Source organism: Ornithodoros turicata, chromosome 1, assembly GCF_037126465.1.
Source record: "Ornithodoros turicata isolate Travis chromosome 1, ASM3712646v1, whole genome shotgun sequence".
NCBI lineage: Eukaryota > Metazoa > Arthropoda > Arachnida > Ixodida > Argasidae > Ornithodoros > Ornithodoros turicata.
In genome coordinates, this window is record NC_088201.1 from 171,773,457 (window position 1) to 171,801,187 (window position 27,731).

General features: G+C 43.9%; 1 protein-coding gene across 1 annotated transcript; it reads left to right on the forward strand.

Annotated features, from left to right (window-relative positions):
- The first annotated feature begins 1,126 nt into the window (after positions 1 to 1,126).
- On the forward strand, positions 1,127 to 27,731 carry LOC135373017 (uncharacterized). The gene is made up of 5 exons (XM_064606320.1): positions 1,127 to 1,255; positions 13,847 to 14,001; positions 15,566 to 15,624; positions 25,521 to 25,619; positions 27,516 to 27,731. Exons 1-5 carry the CDS (start codon positions 1,160 to 1,162, stop codon positions 27,671 to 27,673), a joined length of 567 nt encoding a protein of 188 aa, XP_064462390.1. The 5' UTR covers positions 1,127 to 1,159; the 3' UTR covers positions 27,674 to 27,731.

Consider the following 27,731-nt stretch of genomic DNA (forward strand, 5'->3'; position numbering starts at 1 on the left):
GTGCATTAATTTTTACCCCGTGAGGACTATTTGCATTCTCAAGAAACGACACATTGTAGTTAAAGCACCTCGCGGAAGACGGATTGTCAAAGCAACTTGTACCCTGTCAGAAAGTTCCTCAGCCTGGTTCGAACCCGCAGCGTTTTAGTTTCGAGGCTGTGATGTTGACATACAATGACGAAACTGCATGCTTTAAGGAATACCCCGAACAAAAAACGTGTTGATGTAACTATGCAACAGCAATTAATACCATATGACGCTTGAATGACCAAAATTTATCTTCCCCAGGTGGCACAAATAATCAGAAAACGAGTATTTCCTTTTGACTGATTCGCCGTTCCTCAACTGAAGAACAGTCCAGCGACACTGGGCTTCACCTCCCCGGTATTCTAAGCGTGCGCATTTCTCTAGTTTGTCTTCTACCGGGGGGGGGGGGGGTCACGTGACGGTTCTACCGGTGGAGAGTACCTCACATCGATATCGTGGAAGCAGGAGACTTGTCGTCCATGTAGCGCGAATAAGTTACAAAGGTCGTGTTACCGCCGAGGGTCCGTGTGAAACTACCTGTGACGTCACGTTGGGTACTGGAGGCAGGAGATGGATGCTTCAGGAGTTTTGGTTTCAATACAAGCTTACCAGATCTTTTGGCAACTAACGTGGTCAACGACAGGCAAACCAACTTTCTTTCTCATTACTGAAGAAGGCACCTAAGTTATTTACATAGTTACTATGAAAATTTTTGGATTGTCCCTGAGTTGCCCTGTAAGGAATCGAATATTCTATACTTTCTACACCAGGGGCGACATGTAAGAATGTAGGACTCATTATATAAGCAGAAGCACTTGATACACACCACTTGATTGACACCACTTGATAGACAAGAAATAAGAAACCGGTCTGGACTTGATTAACCCGTTGATTAACCCATCTGGAGATTCAGGGACCATAACCATACCCGACAGCGTCTTATAATTTGCTTGATGGTGCGATGTTGTAATGAGAGTCTGACGAGACAGTCTGCTGAGATTACTGATTCTCATTTCGGACGAACTGAAGTAACGAACTTATTATAGCGGTTCTGTGAAGATAGCTTTGATACGCCAGTATAAATACTGACGCTACCAGGTTGTTCGATCATTAACCAGCAAGAACGCTCAAGATGCTTCAACTGGTAGCTTTCCTCACTGGCTGCTTCTTCGTGGCAACTGTCCATGCTGCTGATGACTGCAAGCCGGGCCCTTTCAGTGCCGCCGACGTAAGTCATACACCTATGTAGCTTTGCTCTCATCAAACCTGTTTTTCAGCAGCGAAAACAGGTCTAAAATGACTTCAGTCATTTGCATACTGGACTTACAACCTCGAGTTCTTTTTGCAATTTTGACGCGTCTTCATTCACACAACAATAATATGTCAGTCTGTCTCGTGAACAAACACAACAACCGTGATTGCATGGAAGTTTAAGGCAACGCTGTTTTCATTTTACTGTTCGAAACGTTGCACCTGTATCGTATGGATATCGGTGCACTTTGTGCCTTGCCACCCAGCCGTCGTAGAATTCTACCAATACCACTCACACGTACGTCATGTCATGCGTAGAGATACACTTTTATTTAACTATATAGCACCGAGTCGACACATGTCTGTGCTGGAAGAACATACATGAGAACGTCTGAGGAACTGCCAGTACTCGTTACGACAAGCTTTACGAATTGTTATCAACAGTAACACAGCGCAGGTGCAGTTGCGTAATCATATATTTCCAGTCGTCTACTCAGTAACCTTGCGACTTTCATTTGGGGAACAAGCTGTAATCAAATATTTCGCGTCACTTCAAATGCAAATGTGATTCAGACGCGTAGTTATTATTCGAATGTTGTAATGAACAAGTAAGGAGATATGACTTTCAGATTTCATGTAAGTCAAAAGCCTTCAAAGAGCGTAGCAGGTCAGCGGGATAAATAATGGAAACCGAGGAATTATGCCCAGTGTTTGGCACGGTCATCTTTCCAATTTACATCAATGTATTGCATAAGATATTATGTAGTCTGTTATGCTATATATTAAAGTTTGCGTCATACATCGCGGGATCCATAATTTACCGCACTGTATCTCTCTCGGGCAAGTAAATGACTGGCTCTCTGGAGAGAATGGCATGACCTACGCTACTCACTTTGTTTACCAAATGCATCGTAAGAAACATATCCGCAATTTTGTTCCGCAACTGACCTCTAACTCTGTTCCCGGCATATGTGCCGTAATGCATACGTTGCAGAAGGTCCGTTTGTAGCGAACATTGCACAGTTCCGGACTGAGTCTTCGCAGCTTAATACCATTTTAGCTTATCGGGGCAGTAGAGTGTGCACTCGAAACCATTTTTACAATAACTACTTTACGGTGCATATGCCGGCAACAGAGTTAGCTGTCACGTGTTTGTAAAATTACTTACCTTTTTCACAGTGTGGCAAGTGAAAATGAACATTGCATATAATGTCATTCACAGCTCGACACTCACGCTCGATATATGATTACCAAATAACCGCTTTTTCCGTGGAAAGGGTCTCTTTGGAAACGGTACTAGGGCATCTATTATAACACAACCCGCCGTGGAAATAACACATAAATACCTTAACCCTCTAATCTTTAGCATTTCTAGGGCGCCGCCTTCCCCCTTTTTCGCGTGACGTTAAATATATTATGCAGCGCCCACTTGTCCTGCCCCAACTAGAGTATTCTAATGTAATCTGTAATCCATAGCAACGGGAATTATGTGATAAACTAGAACCTACTCTACAAAGTAAAGCTGCACCCTTCATCGAACACGTCTCCCGCTCCGACTCGCGCGCCTCAAATGAAAAGAAGCTTAACATGTCTAACCTTAGGTATAGACGGAAAGTTTCCACCATAATAATTTTCCAGAAGTTAGCGCACTCATAGCCATCCGATACGAACCAACGATCGTAATATTGCCCTAGACCACTCCAAATCTCATTACGCTAGAAACATTTCTCTAAAGTCTGAGGCCCATCACCCCGTGGCAACAGATAGCCCTACTCATCTGGTCAGTTCACTATCACCCTGTAGAATAGTGCACAATCCGAGGTCACTTGTACTCATGACATAATGTAATGCATATTTCATATGAAAGTGGAATTGGAAATACGTTTTCTGAATGTGCGTGTTCCTCTGTGTATAAAGACACGTTTTGTAAAACCTCCCCCAGATGTCACGCCCCAACAAAGTGACCTTAAAGCTCATATATATATGAAATTATATTACTACTTCATGAGACCTATTGCGTTGTAACGAATTCTACTGCAGCCTGATCAACATTTTTTTTTTGTGTGCAAAAATGGTGACAGTGAAGAATTCACGTTCTTTTTTTCTTAAAGCAGGCTGACTTGGGAGGAACGGCTCACGGCACGGGGCTACAAAAAGTACATGGCAGCGGCAAATCAATGCATGTAAAATTATCATGCCCGCTGAACGACAATTGGCAATAGATACAAGAACGTGTGTTCATAAGAACACACGCACATCCTACGCATACGGGAGGTAGATATGTTGTACCATAACATTACACTGAAACAAACATGTGAAAAGAAAAAAATATATATATATATGTTTATCATTTGATCGTGCCCTCCCAGCCGAGGACAGCTATTTCGTTCGTCAGCAACACTCGGTCGGCTCTGACAGAGTGTCCCGCAGATGACACTGTTATCGCTAACCCAAGGTCGTGTCACTTCCCTGCGCCGGGCTGACGAGTTCCAAGTAGAACGAAACAGCTGTCCTCGGCTGGGAGTGCGCGATCAAATTATAAACATAGGTTCAACGTGCAAACACTGAGCCTCTCCTATTTCTCGTTTATACAGGGTGTGCCAGAAAACGTGTCACTGAATTATACTAGAAAAACTACGCCACCTAGAATCATGCGGTCAACGGCATTCGTTCTTATTAGGTTTTTGCCACCTCCTAATGTGAGCGTCATGTACGCCAAATTTAATTATGTAAATATTTGCGCACTGAACTCGGAAATTTGCCAAGTAAAGGTCACTTTTTTACCCCACCAATATTAACAGCGTGCCGAATGCACTCAAATTCATGATAATTGACACCGATATCCACTAGCTATCCTATAGGAAAAAATACCCGAATATCATGCTTTTCGGAGCACCAGTCCATAATGCGCGATGACTTCTTGAGCGCAATCGCTCTCAGTCCGACGAAAGGAGGTTCCGAAGCCAGCCCACAGAGTGATAGTAGAAAAAGTAATAGTTCCTAAACTTCGGAGAGGGAGAGCATTATCCCAGCGAAAGTCGGACGTGATAAGCCGTGCCTGAGTTATGTCTTTCCGTGATGCCGGGGTGGGCTGGGTTTCCAACCTCCTTTCGTTGGACTGACAAAGATTGCGCTGAAAAATTCATCGTACGCTATATTCTGTGCGACTGCCGTAGAGCATGATGTTCGGCTATTATTTCTTATGACATAGCTCCTGAATTCCCTGTCGATTATCATGAATTTGAATAAATTAGACACGCTCTTTGCATTGGTAGGGTAAAAAAGTGACCTTTACTAGGCAAATTTCCGACTTAAGCTTGCAAATATTTACGTAATTAGACTTACGTTACAGGACGTTCAGGAGGTGGCAAAAACCCAGTAAGTAACCCAGTACACCCAGTAACCCAGAACAAATGCCAGTGACCGGTGGTGTAGTTTTCTTATTATAATTCAATGACACGTTTTCTGGGACACCCTGTATATACAGGGTGTCTTTTTTTAGGCGATACAGATTTTTCATCAAAAATACTATAAGGACTATAGACATGCTGATTTTACTTCTATCATCTCTGGGCCGGTGGACGTTCTTTGCTATATGTTGGTCGACCGTCAAATGACTAGTTATCGTTATGACTAAAAATCGTTAATTAACTTTTTAATTATAAAAGTTACGAAGTTGTCTCAATGAGAACATATGTTCTTTGCGGTGACCTGATATCGTAGTCGTAGCCGTTTTCAGAACAAAAATCCGTTGTAGATCGTCCGCAAAGAGCCGTGAAGGAACACCATTTTTGCTTTATTTTGTTTATTGCGCCTTTTCGGAGTTCCTTTGCCCCCCAATGTGAGAGGGTGAAAGAGCGCACTGTCGCCTCTTGCGTCCTGGAAAAAGATTAACAGAAAATGCAACACAAGATAAGGGCAGTTCCGATTGCGTCACCAATACATGTGCTTTTGTTTTGTTACCACAAATTAAATCACATCTTCGACGCATGAGGCGGCACTGTAGCGGCATCTTCGACTCATTGGGCTCCTTCAGCATCTGACATTGGGGGTGAAGGAAAGACGCGCCTCTGAAGATGCGCAATGAAAAAAATAAAGAAAAAAAACATGGTGTTCATTCACAATTTTTTTTTTGCGGACAATCTACTGAACGGATTTTTGTTCTGCAAACGGCTAAGATATCAGGTCACCGAAAGGAACTGATGTTGTCATTGGGACAACTTCGTAGCTTTTATAATTCAAAAGTTCATTAAATATTCTTAGGTAATTAGTCGTCTGACTGTCGCGCAACATATGGCCAAGAACTCCGTCCGCCCAGAGATGACAGAACTGAAAACAGCATGTCAATACCCTACGGAAAAAAGTTATAAAAATGCTGATGATCGACGTTTCGGAGGAAGCTCCTCCTTCTTCAGGATAACGGTAAATGACTTTGGGCAATGGCTTATGTAAGTTTCTTGAATGACGTCATAGTTAATAATCTGGGGTATTGTATACCCCAGATTTTGTCAACCACAGGAGAAGCACCCCGCATGTGACCTTCCCGGAAAGTTCCGTAACTCTGTACGACAATCGCCAGGAGGTGGCGAGCTCCTGCTCAACTATGACGTCATTCAAGGCACCTACATAAGCCAAGGAGAAGGAGGAGCTTCCTGAAGAAGGAGGAGCTTCCTCCGAAACGCCAATCATCTGCATTTTATTAACTTTTCAAATCTAAGAGCTAATTATTTAGGTTAACAAATATATTAAACTACTAACTGTTTTACTTCCTTTCATGTAACTTCCGTCTCCGGCTCACTTATTCGTTATTTTATATTAACTCGCGGCTATCAGACACTTTATCTTTGCATTATATATATATATATATATATATATATATATATATATATATATAAAGAGGGAAGAAAAGCCATTAAAAAATAAGTAAATGATGCTAGACGTGCTTGAAATTCAAACTTACAGATTAAAATGGCTTCTATGGCTGCACGTAGAGAAACAGATACTCATTGAACGATGCGACAGCACCAGAGGACACGTGTTTCGCCGTGTTTGCGGCTCGTCGGCTCTGGGTAGCTGCGCATCGTTCGGGATTGGCAAACCCCAATCCCGAACGATGCGCAGCTACCCAGGGCCGACGAGCCGCAAACACGGCGAAACACGTGTCCTCTGGTGCTGTCGCATCGTTCAATGAGTATATATATATATATATATATATATACAAAGGGAAAATAGCCGAATCTCTGTAGCTGCACGTTGAGCATATGTTTACACTTTGACCGTGCACTCCCAGCCGAGTACAGCTGTTTCGTCCTACTTGGGACTCGTCAGCCCGGTGTAGGGAAGTGACACGGTCTTGTGTCGGCACTAACAGTGCGTCTCGGCGAGACGTTAATGTTCCACGGGGACGGTGCCACCTGTGGAGGCCGCAGTGCAAGCTAGCAAGTACATATACAAAGGGAAAATAGCCGAAGCTCTGTAGCTGCACGTTGAGCATATGTTTACAGTTTGACCGTGCACTCCCAGCCGAGTACAACTGTTTCGTCCTACTTGGGACTCGTCAGCCCGGCGTAGGGAAGTGACATGGTATTGGGTCGGCACTAACAGTGCGTCTCGGCGAGACGTCAATGTTCCACGGTGCCGGTGCCACCTGTTGAGACCGCAGTGGAAGCTAGCAAGTACATATACAAAGGGAAAATAGCCGAAGCTCTGTAGCTGCACGTTGAGCATATGTTTACAGTTTGATCGTGCACTTCCAGCCGAGTACAGCTGTTTCGTCCTGCTGTCGCACTGTTAGTGCCGACCCAAGACCGTGTCACTTCCCTACGCCGGGCTGACGAGTCCCAAGTAGGACGAAACAGCTGTACTCGGCTGGTAGTGCACGGTCAAACTGTAAACATATATATATATATATATATAAAGATCAGAAGTGGAGACGGTGCTTCTACAGGATAAGGAATAAAAGGGGGACTTTATTAAAAACTAAGAGGGGGTATTCGACGTTGCGACAGCAGCGCTGTCTTCAACAGGAATGGGATACTATGGTGACGCAAGACAATTGCAAAGAATGAGAGGGGAATATGTACAAGGAGAGAGGGCAGCACACGTGCTTTGTCAAACAAAGGTAAAGGGGTACAATGAATCATAGGCAGTCAAGTTCTTCGCCGGAGGGCAATGATTTCCTGGGGTGACCAACCGGGGAGTCTGAAAGAGATACAAAAGAGTGTATGTATTCTGAGAGAATTAGGAATTTAGGTTGCGAACTGTTGAGAGGACGCCGGGGTCCTCGTTGATCTGGCTTTTAAATTTGTAGATCAGGAACGATTCTCTTTGTTCTCTAAGGCGTTGGGATGGAAAACCCGATTGCAGAACGAAAATGGCTATGTCGTTAATTGAGTGGCCGGGTTTGCTAAAATGTCGTTCCTGATCTACAAATTTAAAAGCCAGATCAACGAGGACCCCGGCGTCCTCTCAACAGTTCGCAACCTAAATTCCTAATTCTCTCAGAATACATACACTCTTTTGTATCTCTTTCAGACTCCCCGGTTGGTCACCCCAGGAAATCATTGCCCTCCGGCGAAGAACTTGACTGCCTATGATTCATTGTACCCCTTTACCTTTGTTTGACAAAGCACGTGTGCTGCCCTCTCTCCTTGTACATATTCCCCTCTCATTCTTTGCAATTGTCTTGCGTCACCATAGTATCCCATTCCTGTTGAAGACAGCGCTGCTGTCGAAACGTCGAATACCCCCTCTTAGTTTTTAATAAAGTCCCCCTTTTATTCCTTATCCTGTAGAAGCACCGTCTCCACTTCTGATCTTTATTGAATACCTTTATTTTTCGTGGTCAACCGCATTCGTTTATTTCAACTTATATATATATATATATATATATATATATATATATATATATATACGAGGGGCTTTCAAGTCAATCCGTGATTTTTCATTTTTCGCAAATCTAAAATGAACTTGGAGGCGAGAAATTAGTTTTATTTTTCAACTCAACCTCCAGCTGGCACTAATGCACTTCTCGCAGCGTTTCACGAGGGCTTGGATGTCAGCAGCGTAGAAATCCTTACGGGCGCGTAGCAGCCATGATCGGACCGCATTCTTGACCTCGCCGTCGCAGCCAAAGTGGCAGCCCCCAAGGAACGCCTTCAGTGGACCGAAGAGATCGAAATGGCTGGGGGGCGAGGTCTGGACTGTAAGGGGGATGTGGCAGCAACTCCCAGCCAAGTTCCTGTAAGGAGCCTGTCGTGAGATGTGCGGTATGCGGGCGTGCATTGTCCTGTACTAGAAGCTCTCTTTTGGTGATGAGGCCCGGCTTTCCGAAACTGGAGGTGTTCATGAATGATAGTGTTCAACGTTCCCACAGAAAGCTCCGTCTTTCGAGCCAGTTCGAGACATGTTATCCGTCGGTTCTTGAGGTCGGGCGCTCCACAAGTTCGATGTTCTCAGGAACTCTGACACTGAGCCGTCCCGGCCGGGATCGTCCTGCACTGATGTACGGCCGTCTCGGAGCCGTTTGCACCACTCAAACGCTTTGCTGCGGCTAAGTGTATCGTGGCCATACTGAGCCTGAAGTCGTCTGTGAAGTTCAGATGACTTTACGCCTTCATTCACGAGAAACTTCATGACAATTCGCTGTTCGATGTGCGCGCTCTCCTCGTTGTCGGCCATCTTGTCCAGCACGTGTCTTGTGTTTTGCACAAACTTTGGACCACCATGTGGTGAACGCGGAGGCCTGTCGCGTGTGAAAATGACCAAAAAGAAGTAGCGCGAGCCATTTGTACACTCAGGAGACGGAAAGTCCCGGTTTGACTTGAACACCCCTCGTATATATGTTTACAGTTCGAGCGTGCCACAATCCCAGCTTTGGACGGCCGTTTCGAGCTTCTTGGCTCTCATCGGCACAGCGTAGGGATGTGACACGCTCTTGGTTCGGCACAAACACTGTGTCTCTGCAAGATATCAATGTTCCAGGGTGTTGCAACACCTCTGGAGGCCGCACTGCAAAGCAAGTAAGTACAGATACAAATATAATAATGAGCAAATGCTCCATGGCTGAACGTGAGGCATATGTTTACAGTTCGAGCGTGCCACAATTCCAGCTGTGGACGACCGTTTCCAGCTTCTTGGCTCTCATCGGCACATTAGACCTGAGGGGTCTTTTCACTGGGGTTCTGACGCCATCCGCTCAACGTTGCCTGCCCGCGTACTGCTGATTAGGCCCAAGAAGGCCGACAGCTGTCCAGTACTGGCATGGCGATGTTTGACCTACAAACACACACACACACACACACACACACACACACACATACACACACACACACACACACACACACACACACACACATATATATATATATATATATACATATATATATATATATATATATATATATATATATATAAAGCCATTAAAGAAACAAGTAAATGACACTAGATGTGTTTGATAATTTCAAGCACGTCTAGTGTCATTTACTTGTTTCTGTAATGGCTTTTTTCCCCTCATTATAATTCACTGGCTTGCACTGTGGCATTGAGGAGTGCTCAGTCACCCTCCCACGTGTATATCGCTCGCTGAGCGACCCCTGGTTTGCCCATTCCGAACGATGCGCAGCTACCCAGAGCTGACGAGCCGCAAACACGGCGAAACACGTGTCCTCCGGTGCTGTCGCATTGTTCCATGAGTATCTGTTTCCCTGCGTGCAGCCATAGAAGCCATCTTAATCTGTAATTTTGAATTTCAAACACGCCTAGTGTCATTTACTTGTTTCTGTAATGGTTTTTTCCCCTCATTATAATTCACTGGCTTGCACTGTGGCATTGAGGAGTGCTCAGTCACCCTCCCAGGTGTATATCGCTTGCTGAGCGACCCCTGGTTTGCCAATTCCGAACGATGCGCAGCTACCCAGAGCTGACGAGCCGCAAACACGGCGAAACACGTGTCCTCCGGTGCTGTCGCATTGTTCCATGAGTATCTGTTTCCCTGCGTGCAGCCATAGAAGCCATCTTAATCTGTAATTTTGAATTTCAAACACGTCTAGTGTCATTTACTTGTTTCTGTAATCGTTTTTCCCCTCATTATAATTCACTGGCTTGCACTGTGGCATTGAGGAGTGCTCAGTCACCCTCCCACGTGTATATCGCTCGCTGAGCGACCCCTGGTTTGCCAATTCCGAACAATGCGCAGCTACCCAGAGCTGACGAGCCGCAAACAAGGCGAAACACGTGTCCTCTGGTGCTGTCGCATCGTTCCATGAGTATCTGTTTCTCTGCGTGCAGCCATAGAAGCCATCTTAATCTGTAATTTTGAATTTCAAACACGTCTAGTGTCATTTACTTGTTTCTGTAATAGCTTTCCCCCTCATTATAATTCACTGGCTTGCACTGTGGCATTCAGGAGTGCTCAGTCACCCTCCCAGGTGTATATCGCTCGCTGAGCGCCCCCTGGTTTGCCAATTCCGAACGATGCGCAGCTACACAGAGCTGACGAGCCGCAAACACGGCGAAACAGGTGTCCTCTGGTGCTGTCGTATCGTTCCATGAGTATCTGTTTCTCTGCGTGCAGCCATAGAAGCCATCTTAATCTGTAATTTTGAATTTCAAACACGTCTAGTGTAATTTACTTGTGTGTGTAATGGCTTTTTCTCCTCATTATAATTCACTGGCTTGCACTGTGGCATTGAGGAGTGCTCAGACCCCCCCCCCCCCCAGGTGTATATCGCTGGCTGAGCGACCCCTGGTTTGCCAATTCCGAACAACGCGCAGCTACCCAGAGCTGACGAGCGGCAAACACGGCGAAACACGTGTCCTCTGGTGCTGTCGCATCGTTCCATGAGTATATATATATATATATATATATATATATATATATATATATATATATATACACATATGCATATGCATATATACAGGGTGTTTGCTCTAACGTGTCCAGAAATGTTATTTAAAGTGAGCCCTAAAAGAGAAAAGAGCACTACTTTTCGGCTACTTGACTACGAAACAGGTGATACTAGTGAATCAATACCTGTTTCCTACTCAAGCAGCAGAAGACTACTACTTGCTTTTCTTTTATCGATCGATTTAAACATAATTTCTGGACACGTTAGAGCAACCACCCTGTATATATATATACATATATATATATATATATATATATATATACAGCAAATAAGCACATGGTGTCCCAGCTAAATGTAACCATATTTTTTTAAAATATATCTATCACTTTTTCCCAGATGAAATCAATTGCAATATAGCATATGTTGAAGGGCACTCCCTAGGAGAGCATTAGGAGACTCCTAAGCCAATGTTTTAATTAACTTTCAATAATTAACTTTTTAAATATAAACGCTACGAAGTTGTTCCATTGAGATCATCCGTTCGGTCACCAGATACAAAAACCGCTTTCAAAACAAAAATCCGTTCGATAGATCGTCGGCAAAAAAATCGTGAAGGAACACCATTTTTTTCTTTATTTTGTTCATTGCGCATCTTCGAAGAAGCGTCTTTCCTTCACCCCCAGTGTGAGAGAGTGAAAGAGCACAGTGCCGCCTTATGCGTCGAAGATTAGCTTTAACTTGCGGAAACAAAACAAAAATAAATGTATCGGGCGGCTCTATCGCAACTTCCCCTATCTTGGGTTGCATTTTCTGTTTTCTTCATCTTTCTTCTTTCTTTTTTCATCTTTCATCTTTTTCCAGGACGCAAGATGCGGTAGTGCGCTCTTTCCAGTGTTGTACTCGCTACACGAAAAATGTAGCGTAATTCTGATACGCGCTACTTTTTAGGAAAGAAACGAACAGTATCGTTGATGACGTACTTCAAACGTCTTCAAATAAAATAATAAAATAACATAATATCTAATCTAACATCTATCTAATATCTAACATAAGATAATAGCCAAAGTAATTAACCGACGTCCAATGGAGGTTACACGTAAGTAGCCTGAAGGCTATAATTTGGAAAACTGTTTTTGCATTTACTAAAGCCGTTTTCGTCGACATCCTGCATACCTTTTTCTCTTCCTCTAAAGCAAATAAAGCACAGAACAAGTCTACCGATCAAAGGCTGAACAGCTTTGTCACAAAAAGAACTCAGATTGCCAGGAGGGAGAAGTTAGTAAACATACCATGGTGTGCTTTTTCAAACTGGACGATGACTTCCTTGACGCACAGATAAAGCTTTCCCGCCGAGGCGCATAGTAGGCATCACAACACCATGCTAGCGTTTTCTTTCTCCTCCTTATACTCAAAGATGCTTGCTGTAGCAGGCCATGGTCCCTCCACTGCAGCTAGCAGGAAATGGCAACGTTGAAGCACCTAACTGTACGTGGTGCAATGTCATGTGGAATGTCATGGCTCATAGCCAGCGGGGGCAGCTCCAGAATGCAGTAGGAGTGGCGTCAGTTTGCAGACAACTCCGACCATACACGGGATCTTCAAGAAGGTTACGATAGAGAACACGTGGAGGACACAGCCTCTTTGTAAGATAACGGCCTCTGTGCCCTCCTTTCGGCTATTTGCCTGGTCTTCCCAGAATGAGTTTTGATATTGGGCAGCTTGTTCGAAGGCAGGCAGATTGGAGGCTTGGGAGGTGGTGGGTTCGAATCCTACCACCGGCTGTGCTGTCTGAGGTTTTCCCTGGGTTTTCCGAAGACTTTCCAGACGAATGTCGGCACAGTTCCCCCTGAAGTCGGCCCAGGACGCATACTAACACCCCTGTCCCCCACTCCTTCATGCTGCCCTCCCTCCATCTGTCCACATCTGTACGCCGCTCATGGCCACAGTTGCTTCGCGGCGCTAGCGCGCAATAAAAAAGAAACAAAAAACACAAAAAAAGATTGGAGGCTTGATGATAGATAGGTTGGTCGGAAAGTAGCGGTAGCGCTCAATGATTGCGCTACTGCAAATTTGTAACGGAAATACTTCTTTCGCTACCAGTTTAAAAAAGTAGCGCGATCTCTACTCCGCTACCGAAAAAAGTAACGGATACGGTAGCGCCGCTACTAGTAAAAGCGCTACGTACAACACTGGCCTTTTCATCCTCTCGTATTGGGGGCGAACGAAAGACTCGTCTCTAAAGATGCGCAATGAATAAAAAAAAAAGAAAAAAAAGGTGTTCCTTCACGAATGTTTTGCGAACGATCTATCGACCGGATTTTTGTTCTGAAACCGGCCTTGGTATCTGGTGACCGAGGAGATGAGATGTTCTCATTGGAACAACTTCGTAGCTTTTATAATTACAAAGTTAATTATTGAAAGTTAATTAAGACGTTGCCTTAAGGGTCTCCTAATTCCCTCCTAGGGAGTGCCCTTCAGCATATGCTATATTGCAATTGATTTCATCTCGGAAAAAATGATAGGTATGTTTTTTTAAATATATGGTCACATTTAGCTGGGACACACTGTATACATATTCACATAGTTCATCAGATATTTTGCCTAGTGGAGCACCCACATTGAAAAAGTGATCGAGTTTTTTTTTTCTTTTTTTTTTCAGCCCGGTAAAGGGATATGTTTCGCGTTAGTGCACTGACTACAGCCTCTGCTTTTTCATTTAGAGCCTTGGTGGACCAGGCGGAAGTGGAGTATATAAGCTGGTCGATTCGACATTCCCGCAAGAGGAAACGTGTGTGTACGTCGGACCACCTCAAACAACACCCAGCAAGGAGAATCCTGCAACTTATCAGTGGGGGTGGAAAAAAAACGGCAAGTGGTAAGTACCAAGGGCCTACAAGCAATTATTACTTGTCACTTGAGTTGTGACACAAATTAAATCTATACACAATAAAGAACGCTTCGCATAATGTACTTTAGCTTCTTGTACAGCGCTGAACAAGAGTCTACGAGATGCGCGAGCGTTGTATTTTCTCCTCGGCGCGACACACTAGCGGCGGAAGGAAGCGGGCTCATTCACTCTGGTTCACTCATTCAGAGGAGGGGCAGAAGTGCGTCGGTAGTGGCATCAACAGAAACCACTTCGTGACTACACACAAGCGATACCGACAATACCGCGGTGTGTCGCAACAAGCGCACTTTCCCATCCCTCTGAACGAGTGAACTCGCTCACTTTCACCGAGGTGCCACACCGACAGGAACGGGGCGTTCCGTGAGCTTTTGTCCAGCACTGTACAGGCATAGTAGCTGTGAATTTTTCGAGCAGCTCCCTTTCTTGAGATCTGAACAGCGCTGCGACGTACAATACGCCTGGTGAAAACAAAGCATCGACGAGAGGTACAGGGATGATGGTCACATTGCCCATTACTGAGTAAGAATAAAATAATTAGTCCGTCAACGGGATCAAGGGCGTCGAAGGACCAGCTCTGGTGCGTGACTCATTGGTAGGGTAAAAATGATATAGTACCCTTCCTCAACCATTGAAAGCCACATCATTCCGCCTGAGCTGAGACCTAGCAACATGTAATTAACCACTCGCTATAACACAGTTCCCACAAGAACGTATGAACTTGCCTCTTCTCGAAGGGATGAACCTTCGGCTCACCTCTACCTCGTCAGCCTTTTTGTTTTCTTTATATTCGTGTGTGAGTTCTGCAAAATTCCAGCTGTGCTTGAGGCTTTGTTCGCTACTTCCCTAATATTGCGAGTCCTAATCACGAGCTTGCTTGCTTTATAACCGCTTTCTCCTTAGTTTTTTGTGTTTGTGATCTAGAATTCATGAGCACATGGCCAGAAATACATTACTGAAAGTATATAACTAATACGGCAGGTGCTATTTGATTCATTTCATTTTTTTTTCAACCACGATCTCTCTTGTTCCCCTTGGCAACAAGCGATGGGCTGTGACACGACAGCACACTATAAGATCGTGACAGTACATGGACAGGAACAAATTGCAAATGAAGGAAACTCTCCTGGAATTGCGATGTAATTTATATTGTCCATGTAAGTGGAGAAGGTGTTTTGAGTACTGATATTTTCTCCTAATGCTGACATCCCCTCATACAAGAGAATATTTTTTTTATTGAAATCGATGCTAAACTGATATGCATTAAAGTGGTGTTGTCTTGTCGCGATTGCTTTAAGTCGCAACAGTTGTTCCAAGTTTCTTTGATGTGGTAATTCAATGGCTACAGATACTAGGGAAACACAAAAACAACGTAGCTTCTATTATTCTTTCACTATGATTTTCTTTTGTGATACTGTAAGTGTCGTTCTTTAGAATACCCACAGGAAACGTGGACTGCCTAGAAAGAGGCATTTCGGTGTTCATCGGCCAGCAGCCTCTGGAGCGTGCTGACTCTGCGCTCTTTGATTTGCAGGGAAGAAAAGACAGGGACGGTGTACCCTGATGGCGCAAGCATGATTTACGTGGATAAAGGTAAGTACTCCACACACATTGCTGTCGATCACAGCTAAAAGAAATCACAGTCCGGTAATGCCACGTAGCTAAAGTATGTGACCTCCTGCCTTAAAACGAAGTGTTCCTCTTCCGTAATGAGGCAAAGAAGAAAAAAAAAACACTTTGTGGCGTTCAAAAATGTCGATATCATGTGGTCGATGAACATAAGCAAAATCAGTCAGTAGACGTGTTAAAGGACTCCGATAGCGACACATTCCAAGATATAAGACTGATGATTAACTTAGCACCTTCGCTCGTATGTTAAAACATATTGAAAAGAGAAGATGACATAGGTCTGACTGATCAGATAAGACAAAACAACTTGCTGAGAGAAGATCCGGCCAATCATCCCTAGGGTGGACCATGTTAAATAAAAAAAATAAGGTCATGGCAATAGGGACGAGAAACGAAAGAAAACAAGTCCAGCTTTTTAATGTAAATTATAATAGCCATTATATGTAGTGAAGCGAACGTGACTGTCGTAATGCAAGCTTTAAAAAAAACTTTTTTCTCAATCATTTAGTACCTGTGGCGTTGATCCAATTCCAGCAAGTGGGAACAAATTCTAGATGAGTTTTTATGAGCGAAGCAAACATGGGGAGATTGAAAATTGCTTAGTAATATGCGCAATTAGATCGAACTTTCCATGGCAGTTGAAGTCATCTTACTGATATGTATACTGAAAGGTAGCGGATAGTTCAAATGAGCGATAAGATTGTGGACTACATTTACAAGTAGAAATCACTTCAAAGGATATGATGAAAGTATCACTGTATTCAAGTAGAGTTCACTGACGCGACACCATTTGAGGGCAGACATTGCATAATCTTGAATGACACGTCTGTCACTCAGGCGGGAAACTTCACGGTACAATTTCAAGCCATCGGTATACTAAACAACACAACTGTTCTTAACACAAAAGGGCCAGTCTTTCACAAAAGTATTAGAAAGCAGAAGCCCTAGGATTGATCGTTCTGGCACGCCTGAAGGCATTGTGTAAGAGGAAGAATAGAAACCGCCTACCCGCACATAATTCAACCTTCGAGAGAGATAAGAAGCGACCCATCGGGGATACGATAACGTCATATTATATATATACAGGGTGTCCACGCTAAGTGTGAACAGATTTTTTAAAAATATATATAACACTTTTTCCAAGATGAAATCAATTGCAATATAGCATCTGCTGAAGGGCACTCCCTAGCAGGGCATTAGCAAAGTCCAAAGGCAATGTCTTAATTTACTTTCATTAATTAACTTTTTAATTATAAAAGCTACAAAGTTGTCCCAATGAGAACATCTGTTCCTTTCGGTCACCTGATATCGTAGCCGTTTTCAGAACAAAAATCCGTTCGATAGATCGCCCGCAAAAAATTCGTGAAGGAACGCCATTTTTTTCTTTATTTTGTTCATTGCGCTTCTTAGAAGACGCGTCTTTCTTTCACCCCCAATGTGAGAGGGAGAAAGAGCACACTATCGCCTCTCGCGTCCTGGAAAAAGATTAAAAGGAAACAGAAAATGCAACACAAGATAAGGCCAGTTCCGCTAGAGTCACCCGATACATTTGTTTTTGTTTTGTTTCCGCAAGTTAAAGCTCATCTTCGACGCATGAGGCGGCACTGTGCTCCTTCCCCCTCTCCCGTTGGGGATGAAGGAAATGCGCGTCTTCTAAGAAGCGCAATGAACAAAATAAAGAAAAAATGGCGTTGCTTCACGAATTTTTTGCGGGCGATCTATCGAACGGATTTTTGTTCTGAAAACGGCTACGATATCAGGTGACCGAAAGGAACAGATGTTCTCATTGGGACAACTTTGTAGCTTTTATAATTAAAAAGTTAATTAATGGAAGTTAATTAAGACTTTGCCTGACTTTCGTAATACCCTCCTAACGAGTGTCCTTCAGCATGTGCTATATTGCAATTGATTTCAACTTGGAAAATGTGTCATATATATATGTTTTAAAATATGTTCGCGTTTAGCTGGGACACCCTGTACGCAGGGCGTCCCAGCTAAATGTGACCATATATTTTATCTTGGGCTGCATTTTCTGTTTTCTTTTAATCATTTTCCAGGACGCAAGGGGCGATAGTGTGCTCTTTCATCCTCTCGTACTGGGGGCGAGGAAAAGACGCGTCTCTAGAGATGCGCAATGAATAAAATAAAGAAAAAAATTGTGCTCCTTAAAGGGACCGAAAAGTGAATATCAACCTATCAAAACTTTATGCGCAGCGAAAAGCTTCAACCTTTAAAAGTTCAACTACCAAAGAACTCCGCTGAAATTGGTGTAGTTTTCCTGTAATCGAATTTTCCATAATTGCATGTCCAGGGACATAGTAGGAAACCGAGCAGTCTGTCAACAATTGCATGACCCCACGCCATCTGTCGAGGACGCATGTAATACGCGCCATTTCGTTCGCTAATCCGGCGAAAACGAAAATGGCAGTGGGCATTTGTGACCGCTTTCTACGCCGAGAATGTCGAGCCTCTTGAACATGAGTGCGCTGGTATTCCGCATTCGAGAACTGTCGCTCACACAGAACTTCTGTTCGTGCGTTAGCGTGCTGGAAAGTGTGTGCAACAGGTGTGTGCTTCGAAGCAGAAGATTCTTCGTCCAGAGATTAACCGGAGTCACATTCGTCCCCACCAGTAGCTCACCGTGCCGTGAACATGGACTGCTTTGTGAAATTTCCATGTATCAGGGAGAAGCACTTGTGTCAGCAGAAACAAGCGGTGTTTTTTCGTCGTGCAGGTGTTCATGTGTGAAATGCATACCGACGCATACTACCGTTTTTGCTGCCGAGAGGTAGAGAATGCGTGTGAAAAGCAGACAGACAATTGCATCACAACTAACGAATATTTCGAAATACTGTGCCTCGGCACCGAAGTACTGCAAGTGCCTTTTACATACATCCGAGAAACCGAAGAGCATGGCAACATGCGCGGCAGCGCCGTGTGGTCTTTACGCGTTACTTGAACGGCAAACTGGACAGAAAACCCTTATTTCTGCAGGAAATTCCGTTATGTCACCTGTCGACCATTCACAAGAAGGATATGGGGTGCTCCGAGAAAATACAATAGAAAGTACTCCACTGGATCTCGATCTGCGTCGTGCATGCTATTAGGGATGCTTCCCCATCAGTGCGCATACTAGTAGAAATGTTGATGTCAGCAAATTTTCAACTCTTGCTTGCTGCAAGTTTTCCTCATTGCTTTTTCTTTGCTGTCGCAGCATATTATAATTATTACGTAGTTTGTGCCTGGAGGGTTAAGTAACCTGGGGGCGTATCTGTATTTGTAGATCATACTCATCTCTTGTATATATGAAGAGTAAATAAGATAATTTTCATCAGTGTCATTCAGCTGAACTGTGTCCATAACCTTTTAATATATTTCTTATTAACCACGTTTCCAAATGCCAATTAATATTTCAACCAAGATTGGGATTTAACACTTGATTAACTCTGTTTTGCTATAAGGAAACTGATTCATTATCACATCACCAACTACTATTTGTAAAGGAGGACTTGAGGGCTGACTTCAAGTATTATCAACCCTTGACCTGGGTTCAAAGTTAACCACGCAGCATCGGTGTGCATATTACTCCAAGATGGCTAAATAATTTAGTGCGTAAGTTCTCTGTTACTGTAATTGAGATGTACTTTCGTAAATTACTTTGGACAGCCCTGCAAATTGAAACTGGCTTCAGTGTACACGACAAATGCATCGTAACTATTTAACTTAACTTTAATTGAAATATAAGAGCAGAGGCAACATTATCGTTATCGTTAACAAACTATACCGTTCTTTTTTATTCTCCAGAGATTTAGGAAACAGAGTAGGACGTCTTGCCGTCTGATGTTTTGAAGTAACTTGATACGGTTGTGATACCTGCAACAAAATAAACAAGAGAAGTATAAGCAGTTTTGTCTTTCCCTTTTGAATATAACAAGCAAGTCATATTTCACCATGTGTGCACTTTTGTATTCTCTGCTGATGAAAACATTACAGGAGCAATAACGCTACAGATAGATCCAACAATGACCTGTCATCTTGATGAAGATGAGAACTTTTCTTCACTCGTGCGAAGCAAGACAAAAGAAATGCACAATGAAGGCTGTACAAAAAGAGCAAATCTCAGTCGACTAAAATTTTATATGTGTGGATGCTACCACATCGTGTAGTTTCCATCCAAAAGTAGGACTAGGCAGGGTTGTTGTTGGTAAGTTGTCGGCATGTTGATGTGCTATACAGTTATAGCACATCAATATAGATAAGGGGCGAACACAGTAGACAGCGTGATAACTGCAAACTCGCAATTGATTATTTATTCAACAGAACAAGAAACCAAAAGCATAAGTAGAAAAAGGCAGTGCCCTTGCAATGCAGGACCACATTAATCTCTGAGAAGGCAAAATTGGGAGAGCAATAAAGAGAAATGACCGTTGTGTCCGAGATAAGGGAAATCTGCAAATTTAGGACCAATATAATGTAGCCTTGCATGGCTCACTGCAGCTGTGACACGCTTTGAACAATTCCAGTAGGGGGCTTCAAAGACAATGAACTTTCGCTGTTTCACTAGGCATTCAAGTGTAGAGGATGCATCTCTAGAAAATTAATTAGCGTTCCTTAGCCATAACTATACCTCAACAGGAAATATTCCTCTACCCTTCAAAGATGCGAGTAGTTCTCATCGGTTTCTTCTCCTACTGTTGACGTCACACTAATGTTCTGCACTTTTCCAAAGACTCCAAAAATGCCACAAAGTCTGCAACACGTAACAGATCTAGTGCTTCCATGTGTGGACTTTGCATACCTGCCTTCAGCTATTTCTGTCATGTCAACTTGAGTGCCTGGATCGCACACACACCAAGCAGTCTGGCGCCACTTCAACACTGGGAGGCCCCTAAAATCAAATTTGTTGACGTTGACAATGCTCAGTAGGTAACAGTAGGATAAAGTTAAATGGAATTTCTATATTATAATTTATACATGTGTGGCACCTGTACATACCTAAAAGGTTGTGTTGAACTCGTCACCTCGGTGAAGCAAAATCACTGGTTACTGAACGGCAGTTTGCTTCGGACGTCTTCGGAATTGGCCTTCTACGTCATCTTCGTAGTCATCGGCAGCAAAATGAGCTCAGCACACACGACACGACTGCTGTATCTAATAGCAGAGTGCTTCGAACCACATTTTCGCGCACTCTCCTGTGGAATTTTGTGGTAGGAAACGCCCGTCGTCGAAGATGAACGAAGACGATTTTTGCATCCCCGAACACCAAAAATACGCCAGGCATATGTAGGTCTCTCGAATACATGACACAGCAGCCACAGACATTTCATTTACTTCCATTTTCTGCTTCGCGCGACCAGCATGACCACCCACGACGTAGACAATAAACCACAATAAACGCGATAATACAGACTGCCTCGCAGATGGCGCGGCGGATCGTAGCTCGCAGCGAAGTAGCTGAATGCTTTATTAACGCTTTATTAATCTAGAAACCCTGTTGAAAAAAAATCATAGAGCCAACGGTATGAGCAATCACATGGAGCTCGTATATGTGTTTATTGTATGAGCAATTGTAGGTTCTATGAGCATGTATGAGCTATATGAGCACTCTCATACAGCGCATGAGCTATATAAGCATTCTCATACAGCGTATTCATGTACATGAATGCACATGAACCGTCTGAGCAAACGTGCAACAAGCGTGATTAAGCTAAAATGACAACATGTGATTACAAAATACCGGTTTATTCAGGTACTGGAGCGACATAGGCCCGTCAGAAAGCTTGCCAAAGCTTTTTCATGAGCTTTTCCCGGTTCTCTACAGGCACCTTTGATGTCGATGGTTTACCTTCTGCATATTTGGCGAAGGCATCTGTTGAAAAAGAAAGAACAAAATTAGAACTTCGCTAAATTTCTGCGCCTAGAAGTATTCCTGTTCCCACAACTTATACAGCCGTTGCAGTTCACGCTGAAATGGACATAATTAGGGCCCGTTTCTCATCCCAACGCATAGATCACAACTCCAAAGTATTATGTTATATTTAGTCAGTCACAATAACGCACGAGGTCATTTTGCTGATTAAAATTTAACGTAACCTTACTCTAATGCTGGTGACGTCCAATGAACCCGGTTCTGAAACATCTGAGTATGTATGCGCAGTTCTTGCAAAACTGAGTGCATGTACTTGTTCGCTGGCCACTACAGCAACAGGTTAGTGATACAGAGTGTTTGTGGCTTGCTTAACTTAGGGGCATCCAAACACACACTTTCTGGAGCATGCTAACGTGCGATTTCGGTGCGCCCTGCAGCACGTAGCCACAAAATTTTGGAACAAGAATTTAGTGCGCGACTTTTTTTAAACACTCTATACACACACGTAAAGGCTATCAGCGAACGCTTTCCACAAAGAGTCACAAAAAGCAAGAATATGGTAGTTGCAGACAGCTAACCCGACAGACATAACGAACGATAACGGAAAAGCGGGACTGCAACGTACCTGTAATGCGCACACGCCTCTCACGGCTTCCGTAGGTTGATTCCAAGGTACACACACAAAACACCTTCAGTGATCACTGAAACGGCACAAAGACACTGTCACAGCATGGAGACGGCGACGAAAATATGAGTCCCACGCAGAGCGGAGCGAAATACGTCCAGACGGCTCCGAGAAGCAGGGTAGAATAAGCAAGTAAGCGCCCAACCACTGAGATGGCATTCGCAACGGCTTAGATGAGAATCCTGAAGCCAAATAGAATGTTGTAGGACACGGAACGGGAAACATGCACCTAAAATTTGAACAGAATCGGACGAAGGGAAATGGAGTTCCGACCGCTACGGCCCGACGACAGTGACGAGCGTCTTTTCAAAGGCCATCACCAGACGCTGTGGCACCAGCACTCGATGCTCACACGGTCAATGTGATTTCACGTTCTGCTCATTGCACATCTCACAGCGCTCATTCGTTCGCTTATAACTGCTCGTACCGCTCACTGCTGTGCACGTACCCCCCGCTCCTCTTTTCCTCTTGCTCATTGGCTTGCTCACAGTGCTCGTAACGCTGCTCACAGCGCTCATAGCCGTGCTCACAGCGCTTCCGTTTTCCGATTTTTTTTCTGGTTGGTTTTCAATATGACAGCAACCCGGACCAAACGAACATGGCTCCAGTTGAGCGCTGTGGAGTTCCAATTCACCAGTATGAATATTATAGGCGCGGAGATGCAGGTTCAGTTGATGGAAGTTTCCTTTAACTGTCACATTTAAATGCTGAACAATTCAGCAAAAATATTAACCACGAAAAGTCTAACAAATTATAACGCTAGAGGAAAAGACGAACGTGCAAAAAAGTCATTTACGTGGCAGTACTGGAAACGACGGAATCTCGTGGTGGTGATTCATCGTCCATGCTGTCCTAGGTTCCAGTGAGGCTCACAGCTATATAAAGCCTTGCACCACTCGCGTATGAAAGCGCATACCCGCGGATATCCGCAAGAAACTTCTGAGTTCGAATGAAATATGGACGCTTGTTGTGATCTGCGGATCGGACGTGGATGGCGCCGGATCAGGAGCGGGTCAGACTCGGATAAACCGCGAGATTGCGTCATCAGTTTGCTTCACACTAAGTACAGAAGATAGAGTACAAGGTGTACGAAAGCCGCTCGCGCATCTGAGAGAGATATCTGGCTCTGGCGTCTTGACTCGAGGTGCGCGTTCGACGCCGATCTTGCGTTTCACTTGCAGTAAACTCCACTTATCCCGTTTGGTGCAAAATGTGTTGCTGTGCTTGGTGCCGTATAATCTTTCGTGGAAGCTAAATCTGTACTTGCTGTCGTGTATCCTTTGGTAGCATCATGGACGCTCAGGACCTGTCCTCGCTACAAAAGCTATTCCGCTCCGGGGTTTTCACTGTCGGAACGAGAGAGAGGAAGTCGCCCGTGTGGATGAAGTTTGGTGACAGCGTTTTTTTGTTGCCCCCCCCCTTTTTTCTTTTTTTTTTACTGTTTTGTGCTGACGGGAAATAACGTTTATTTCCTGGAAAATTGGCCTGATATATCGAGTATAGAAACTGAACTATTGCTGCGTGCCGTGGGAGACGCGGATTTTTCGGATAGGATGCAGATGTGAAAAAGCTCATCCGCGCAGGGCTTTAGCTCACACGACAAAAAGTATTACTTAGACCTGCCCATCACCGCTAATCCCAAATCTCCGTTGCCGGCATCGTGCACACCGGAAACAATGCCATAAACTTAACCACCCAGGATTGCGATACGCGTGTTATGCTACAGAAGCAAAGGCTATGGTAACCTTGCAGAAGTCTGTGCCACAGCATATTGCTTGCTCATTAAGACCCAACCAGACCAGAGAAAAATTGAAATTAAAAAGAATTAAAACAGGAGCCCAAGAAACAAATATAGCACCCCACTGGACACATGCAACGTGGGTCACTGTGGTCGTAATAACCTCTACTACAAACAAGTTATTTTCTCCCGTATACAAAAAAACACCCTCGAGATTTTTTAATATGTTGTAGAGGAAGGCTCGTTCTATAAAACTGCGTTGGTTTCAGGCGTCTCTTCCGACCTCTTCATTGCGTGTTTTACGCTCGATTGTAGCGAATTATGGAAAAATCGCATACTTCCTCTTTTTTTCATGCAATGACTATGAAAGTTACGTGTCTAACGATTTTTTCTGTTGAAGTATTCCTTGGGGCCTTGTCAGGAAAAAATATTCATTAAAATTTAAGGGTTTGATTTTCCACAAAAAATCGCGAAGTAGGAGGAAAATTGCGAAACTTCCGGCCTTTGTATACCTGCACCGATTACAGCACGACAACCGGGATTTGGACGCTGTGTAGAGCATAGCTTCCTCTATACGCAAAAGAAAACCACACAGTTCTAGGTGCTTTCTATGAGCCGCAGTTGCCGTTCATGCCAGGCACGGTTTTCGCCAGCGCTGCAAACTTTGCTCGTGTGTAGCACCCGCCACATTGAGATTTGGAAAGAAATGTTTCGTGGTGTGTCGTTTTGCACTATTAGGGACTGCTAAAAAAATTCGTAAAAATTTGGGATCGTTTTCTGGGGGCCGAGCAGGTCCGCTGGATCATTTCGCGTGGAATCGCCCAGCTACTTCGTAGCTTTTATAATTAAAAATTTAATTATTGCAAGTTAATTAACACATTGCCTTTGGAGTTTGCTGATGCCCTCCTAGGGAGTGCCCTTCAGCATATGCTATATTGCAATTCATGTCATCTCGGAAAAAGTGGTAGACATATATTTTTAGAAAATATGGTCACATTTAGCTGGGACACCCTGTATATATTCAATAAGAATCAGAAGTGGAAACAATGCTTCAACAGGAAAATGTATAAAAGGGTGACTTTATTAAGGACTAAGAGGCGTATTCGACGTTTCGACAGCGACGCCTACTTCAACTGGAATGGGGTAATATGGTGACGCACGACAATTCCAAAGAATGAGAGAGGAGTGTGTACAAGGGGAGAGCGCAGCACACGTGCTCTGTCAAACGAAGGTAAAAGGACAAACAAAGGTAAAGTCTTTTTGATCGGAATACTCTCTCTCAGGGGTAGCGTAGGGCCAGGAAGGTTTCCTCCCACACTTCGAAGACAAACTGTCTTTCATTCGATGGGGATACTTGATCGGACGGTGATGTAGTGCTATTGAATGTTTGGAAAATACGAATATGACATAGGGGCGTAACATCTTTTACTCATGAAAACCTGTAAGCAAAAAATTTTTGTCCCGAGGAATTGGATATATACTTGGGAATGTTGAGTTAAAAAGTCGTGCAATAGCTGTTGCGGAATTGTGCAGAATTATGAAGTACGCTTTTCTATATATTCTCACAGATCTTGGCACAACTAACAGTACAGTAGTTTACGCCGAGAAAGAGAAATGCAATGTTATACTTTTCCATGGAGATCACACGAGCCTCAAGGGCGGACCATGTAAGTAATTGTTCTTTCGTCTCGGAACCGATCCAAACGTCATTTTCATTTCACGGTCAAGGATGGGACTGAAGAGGTTACGTCTGAATATATTCGTTACTAAAGCAAATAAGCATTGAATCAGCATGGTACGAGACGCTTAGTGCAACGAAATGTATCCAACAATTACTTGCGTAGAAACAACACTGCCGTAATTATTAGTGCGAAGAGCGACTTTCAGAGATTCAGTATTAACCGCTGAACAATGTAACATCATACCTAGGTTTGTCAATCGGGATATCCTGAATCCCCGAAATCCCTGGATCCCGGCTAATTTTTGACGTCCCGAAATCCCGGGATTTTGTGTGAGAAAACATGACATGTAAATTAAACGCCTGTATGTCATCAGGCACAGACGCGTTCCTTCGTAAGGAGATGGCACTTTCTATGACTAAAGAACTGAAATATGACGAAAAAGATCGCTGACAACGGCGGAGCAAACGCTCGCACTGTCAGGGTGCAACAACGACTGTGTGCCCTTCTTCGTCCATGTGACGTTTCGTATCATCATGCTTCAAGTCAAAAACCGGGGTGCGGGTGAGCTTTTGGAAGAAATATAGGGACAGCGGAAGGGTGCGGGTCTCGATTTGTAACCGGACGCGGGCTGCGTGTCGGGTGCGGATTCGAACCTAGGGGTTCGGGTTGGATGCAGGTTAGATAATTCTGCCCCGCACAGGACTATACTTGGAAGCTCCATCTGAACTCGTCACAATCCCGAAATCCCGTGTAGGGATCCCGGGGTTGATAGCAAAAAATCCGGAAATCCCGGGACAGCAAAAATGGCCCGCGATTCACAACCCTAGTCACACCTATTTGGTTCAGGAGCGATATATTGACTAAATAGCAACTAAACGACATTGCTGGTTGACGAATAATTAGTAAAGCATTTAACCGAGTTTGACTGGCCTGTAAGGCGCCATACTGTACCACCACATCGGTGCTACATTGACGTAGCGACTAAAACTCGCTGCTATACATACTGGGTGTCTACGAACTTTTTACAAAAAACCTATAAGCATAGATGTCATTTTTGTAGTTGAGTTCTACGGCAAAGTATATACGATCTCGATTAAAATTGTGAAACTGGAGGATGATTAATTACCTACCATTTCATGAACTAACGCTTTCATAAGGAAATTTCGGACAAAACCGGGATAGCAGAATAGGGAACAATCCTCGTTGTGATCCATAATAGCTTTTAGAAATCAAGTACGGAATGCTTGCCATGAAAGATATATCGCTGAATTTCGGTTAACTGATCGGAAACAGAAAAAGCGCGCTACAGGAGCGCATCACCATCGCTGACGGATGCTTGTCTGGGCCGGAAACCGGTTTACCTGACCGGCTGAGCGGCACCTACTGTCCGTGTAATTAATTATGTAGGTAATTATTGTCGGTCGGTGTTGCTAATTATGTAGGCAATCCGTGTAGGTAATTATGAATGAATTATCTCGTCCAAAGGCTGAGGGTAAGGCGTCTTGTGGAAAGGAGCATGTAACTGCTGAACGACTAATTACCTAAAATTCACTAAACTTTTTATTATATGTTTTCGCCGTCCGTCATAATTCGTATCTACACTCTTTCTCAAAAACCTTGTGGTACTTTTGAGATATAAATGGCCAAACTTTTGTATGCAAATGAGGCGAAACCAGAACTACGCACTACGCGGGCGTAAAACCGACACCGCTTCGGCTTCCCTGGGCCAGAAAGATGACTATCTGGCCAACAGACTCGAGTTGATTCCTGTCAGCTATATCAACGTGGTCCTCGGTGGCCCTCCGACGTAAATAGGCCCTTTACCTCTCTTTGCACTCGAGAAGTAACATGTGTCCGTGATATCCTATCAATATTTTGCAGTTGTCGAATGGTTCCAGCATACCAGTGCGAATGCAGGCAGCCAAGAAGTCGAGTGCTGCCAAAAGAATTTCCGAGAGGAACTTACACGGCGGGAGAAAACACTCACTGATGCGACGGACCGGAGCAAGGGTTGCGATCCGTACCCGAAGTTGAAATAGAACTGTCATCAAACCGTCCTGCACCGACAGGCAAAAATAAAGATCCTGCATTTGAAGG